Genomic DNA, 5,450 nt, shown 5'->3' on the forward strand with positions numbered 1-5,450 from the left:
TATATATATATACACAATGGAATACTACTCAGCCATAAGAAAGAATGAAATAATGTCATTTGCAGCAATGTGGATGGATCTAGAGATTATCATACTGAATGAAGTAAGTCAGAGAGAGAAAGACAAATATCATATGATATCACTTATATGTGGAATCTAAAAGGCGTTACAGGGAATTCCCTGGTGGTCCAGCGGTTAGGACTCTGTGCTCTCACTGCTGACGGCCCGGGTTAGATCCCTGGTTGGGGAACTGAGATCCCACAAGCTGCACGGCACAGCCGAAAAAACAGAAGTGATACAAATGAATATGTTTACAAAACAGAAACAGATCACAGACAGAGAATAAGAATTTATGGTTACGAAAGGGGAATTGGGGGAGGGATAAATTAGGAGTTTGTGATTAGCAGACACAAACTATTGATACTATACACAAAATAGATAAACAACAAGGTCCTACTGTATAGCACAGGGAGCTATATTCAATATCTTGTAACAAACTATAATGGAAAAGAATAGGAAAAAGAATATACACATGTATAACTGAATCACTTTGCTGTACACCAGAAACTAACACAATATTGTAAATTAACAATACTTCAACAACAACAACAACAAAAAAGAAAGAAAGAAAAAGTGGCCAACTCACAAGGTTATTTTGAGGAATAATTGTTTAACACATGTGTAACCCTTTGGGCATGGCCAGTCACAGAGAAAGAGCTCAATAAATATAACATTGTTATTCCATTAAAAAATTCTCAATCCCATCTAACTCAATGTCCCCTTTAAAAATAATAGATAGTAAGTGATGCTCACTTTATTTTCTTGTCATTAAATTCATAGAGAACATAAGCTTTCTAGGTGCATTATTTAAAAGAAAATCAATATGATGCCCTTATGCTGAAATATAGGGAAAAAATAGAAAAGGAAAATCACATATAACAAAATAATGTGGATTTTAATATTCAAATGAGTCTAGTAGAAGGCCTAGAGTGGTCATCAGATATTTATAACTAATGAATAATTTTAGAATAACAGAATTAAGACAATATTTAACTGAATATTGCCATCACTTCTTTTTTATATTTGGTATTTTACAATTTGGCTTAATATATTCCTATGCAAATACACACACAGGCATGCAATATCTAACAAATGCACTGAAAAAGGTGTGTTGTTCTCACGGTACCACACAAATGGTGGGTGAAGCAATGTTATACAATGATGAACCTTTTTTGGTAAAGTTCTGAACAGAACAAAATACAAATTTTTCTTGATGTACACAATAATTGCATCCATGGACAATTCAAGATTACATTTTTAAAATTTTAAAATATCTTGTGTTTCTATGTAAAACCAAATTAGGTTAAAGCTCAGTTAACTGCAAACAGGTTTTTCTTACACTTGAAGATCCCACAGGACATAGGAAAAACATTCAGGGTTTAGGACAATTCATTTCTTCTTTGTGAGGTGTTGTCTCAAGAAAATGAGAATACCTAGTATCCCTAGTCCATGCTCACTAAAAGCCAGGAACACGCCCAATAAGGAGACAAACTACACTCTCCTCCCCAACCCCATCCAAATTTCCCCGAAGCCTTCCTGAGCGTGGCCCTTTTCCTGCAGGAGACCCAGTATCATTTAGTGTCATTGCAAAATGGACCACTAGGTGGTAGCGTATACCAAAGATTAAGTATTTTTGACACTACAGTATTAAGAACTTGGGAGTGAGCAGGGCTGGGACTGGAGGACCTCAAATTTATTTGTAATGTTTTATTTCTATCGCTACAAAAAGGTGACAAAAATGTTGAAAATGGGTGCAAGTAATGAACACGTGAATACTTAATTTTTCTCTATCTTTACATTTAATTTTTAAAGACAAGTTCCCTTCTTAAATGATCAACAGAAATATCTGGACAGGATGTTGCTAAACCATCAATCTGCTTCCATTCACAAAAGGAGAATAAAAATTATGGCAGCTGGAGATTCCAGACTTCCATTAATGGTTAAGAATAACGTACGTCTTCAAATACTATGAGAATGTGTAGACAAGAGCAACACGCCACTTTGGGGAGTGCAAGGAGATAGCACAGAGAAGGTGGGGTTTGAGTTGTCTTTAAGATCAGGTGGGAATAATACAGGTATATACGAAGAGGCAATAACAGTGATGATAGCTAACATGCTATTAAGCTTCATAGTTGACAGTATTCTTTCACAGGTTTTAATCAAGTTCATCTTCTCACATTGCTGCTCACCCTTTTCCAGAACTATTCAAAGCGTGGTCGGCCAGCTGGTAACCATTACCTGTATTGAGAGACACTGAGACATACAGATATTGAGAGAAATCATTTATAAAGGTTTATAGAAATTTGACAATTTTCTGTCTGTTGACCACAACAATAAAAAATTGGGGCTTGTTCTTTGTATGTTTTTTTTAATTTCTTTTTTACTGTATTTTACCAAAGTGTCAGTCTTCAGTGGATTGAAAACACACATAGGCACACACCTGTGCAAGCACACACATTTGACCCTAATCTACCAAGAGTTTGAGAAGCACTGGCTCCAGAACAACAAAATGGCCAGAAGGCGTGAAGCAGGTGAGTAGGGTGCGCTGGAGGAGAAGCCTCACATTTAATAGTTTCTACCTATGATAAGTGGGCTTATTCAATTTTATTTAATCCTCGCAACAACCCAATGGGATTGGTGGTATGATCCTGATTTTACAAAGAAGGGAAAAATCATAGAAAAGATAATGAACTTTCTCTAATGGAGCCAGGAGTCAAACCAAAATCTGCTAGAATTTTTAGCCCTTTGAAGATCTTGTATTAATTGCCATTTCAGCAGCCTTCTCTCATCTAGCAATACCTATAGATCCCACTTTATTCTGGGACCAGTTGCTCCAGAGCTCAGAGTCCTGGTATTTATGCTCACATGTCCTCAAGAGTCAGTTCACTAACGTTTCCCTAAGTTAGGAAAAAGGGGCTGTCTTCTAACCCAGTGGAACATGGTGTGTCTCATATGTCAAAAGAAAGGTTAAAACAATAATAGCATGCCAATTCCCCATTTCCTGTTCACATCTACACACACACACACACACACACACACACAACCTTCTCATCAAGCATGAAAAATAAATTCTGCACTATCTCTCACTGGAGTAGTTGTATCAGGTATGTTACTGACTTGATTTTTTTCCCCTTATGTTAAGGTGCTTTTTTTAATAGGCTTTTTTTTAATCATAAACTTGTATGATAAAAGTTTTTGATCTTGAACTTTTTATCAGAAACTATTAAACAAGAAAGTATTTTACAAAAAATTTTTTTTCATTTTTATTTTTCAGGTAAAGGAATCTGTCTGAATTCAAACCACACATGACTAGATTTAAAGGGAGAAAAACCAGAACACAATCATAATAGTGATACGATTTACAATATGTAGATAGAGCTTTTGGATAAAACTAAATGTTGCTTGAACAATGGATAATTAGGAATAGGTAAAATTTTTTTCATTTTGCACTTTCAAAAAGCTTAAAACCATTAAATCAAAGAGATTTAGTGGGGCTAGGTCTGCACTTCTCTTTTCTTCATTCTGAAGGCCTATTAATAATAAAAAATTCATTAGAGATAACTCGAGGAAAAGTGTTTTGTCTAGCATCAAAAACTCATAATGGAAAGTATCTGGCAAGAATTTCTTTTTTTCCTTCTTTCTCTTCTTCTTCGTATTAAAAGCAGTAATGATATTAAAGAGAACATCTATTGAATACATAGCATGTACTTGGAAATTTTACGTAATGTTATTTCATTTAAGCCACACAACATCCCTATAAAGTAGGAATTATTCCTGTTTTATCGATAGGAAATTGAGGCCCAGAAAAGTAACTAGCATACGTTTGCAAAGTTGGTAAAGGACAGAATCAGGATAGAAACTTCATTTTTGAGCTTGAAGCCCATGCAAACTTTTTTTTTTTTTGCGGTACGCGGGCCTCTCACTGCTGTGGCCTCTCCCGTTGCAGAGCACAGGCTCCGGACGCGCAGGCCCAGCGGCCCTGGCTCACGGGCCCAGCCGCCCCGTGGCACGCGGGATCCTCCCGGACCGGGGCACGAACTTACGTCCCCTGCATCGGCAGGCGGACCCTCAACCACTGCGCCACCAGGGAAGCCCCCCCATGCAAACTTTTGATAGTCTATGTAATGATTACAGAATTAAAACATGAGCAACAGCCAGTTAATCTTGTTATCTCCGGGACCTCTACTTCTGTTAAACGATTTTCCTACTTTATGCAGAATTTGGATCAAGTTACCCCATCTCTCCGGGCCTGCTTCCTGAGTAAAACGAGGACAATACTCATTTTATAATTTGTTGCAGTTAAAGACGGTAACAGCTACCTGAAGCGTCTTTAATGCAGCAGAATGTCAACAGATGATAGCCACAATTATTTTTTTTTTGTAAAGGAAGAAACTGGGGATTAAGCACATTTAGTTACAAAATTATAGGTGTGGAGCTGGATCCCAGGTCTGTCTGATTCCCAGGCCAGCGTTCTTTATTGACTACACCGTAAGGTAAGTAAGCTGTATTTGGTGAGGAGGTTGCTTTAATTTTTTTAAGCCCTGCGATGACATGTACAGCCTTCATTGTTCACTATTTAGCTAAATTATTATTTTCACTCTCTGGTAATTTGGGACATGGACAGTATCATAAAAACGCCTCCACACGTGTCTAGTAACCTCCCCGCCCGTCCCCAGGATCCCACAGCATGAGCTTTGTGGGTAATGGAAGAGGTCCACAACGAACTCGACCTCAAACAGCACAATTAGCGCAGAACCGCCCCCAGCCCAGATGTTGATATTTTCCTCTCTCGGCCCCGCCCCCGACCACGCGGGGCTCCAGCCACGCCCCCAAGCTGGAGTTACTGGGGCGGACTCGCCGAGCGCCTCAGCCTACCCACAAGGGATTCCCTCTCCAGCCAATCGCGTCTGAACTACGGGACGGCCCCTAACAAAGATGGCGGGGGAGGCCTCAGTGAGGGCAGGCTGATTTAATACCCGAACCCGCGGCGGACCGCGAAGACAGAGGTAGAGGCGCAGCCCCGACCATGGAGGAGGGCAACAGCGCTGGCAGCGCTGGCAGCGACAGCAGCACCAGCGGGAGTGGCGGGGCGCAGCAAAGGGAGCTGGAGCGCATGGCTGAGGTCCTGGTCACCGGAGAGCAGCTACGGTAAGATGAGGGGCAGTGCCGGGGGAGGCTAGCGGTGGCACTGCCAGCCAGTGTCCGTGGCAGTCGCGCGCGCGCGCGTGCGCGCCGTGGCTCGTGGCTAGCGACTCGCGCGGCGCTCCGGGACGCCTGCGGACGCGTCGACCGTCCGCGCCGCGCCGCCGTTTAGCTGCTGCAGCCCGGCGCCCTGAGGACTCCGGACTGGCGCCGGGCTCCCGAGGCGGACGCGGGCGGGCGCGCCGGGC

The 5,450-nt window shown here is 41.4% G+C and overlaps 1 protein-coding gene across 2 annotated transcripts in view; it reads left to right on the forward strand.

Annotated features, from left to right (window-relative positions):
• Positions 1 to 4,994: 4,994 nt before the first annotated feature.
• Positions 4,995 to 5,450, forward strand: part of DEPTOR (DEP domain containing MTOR interacting protein) — a 141,249-nt gene continuing 140,793 nt past the window's right edge. The window contains exon 1 of one of the 2 annotated variants that reach the window (XM_024741241.1): positions 4,995 to 5,208. In XM_024741241.1, coding sequence (XP_024597009.1) covers positions 5,087 to 5,208 — 122 coding nt within the window. In that variant the 5' untranslated portion in view covers positions 4,995 to 5,086. The remainder of the gene's footprint in view (positions 5,209 to 5,450) is intronic. The other variant, XM_024741242.1, reaches the window with a different exon arrangement.

The sequence above is a fragment of the Neophocaena asiaeorientalis genome, unplaced genomic scaffold (genome assembly GCF_003031525.2).
Source record: "Neophocaena asiaeorientalis asiaeorientalis breed wild unplaced genomic scaffold, Neophocaena_asiaeorientalis_V1.1 scaffold177, whole genome shotgun sequence".
NCBI classification, from domain to species: domain Eukaryota; kingdom Metazoa; phylum Chordata; class Mammalia; order Artiodactyla; family Phocoenidae; genus Neophocaena; species Neophocaena asiaeorientalis.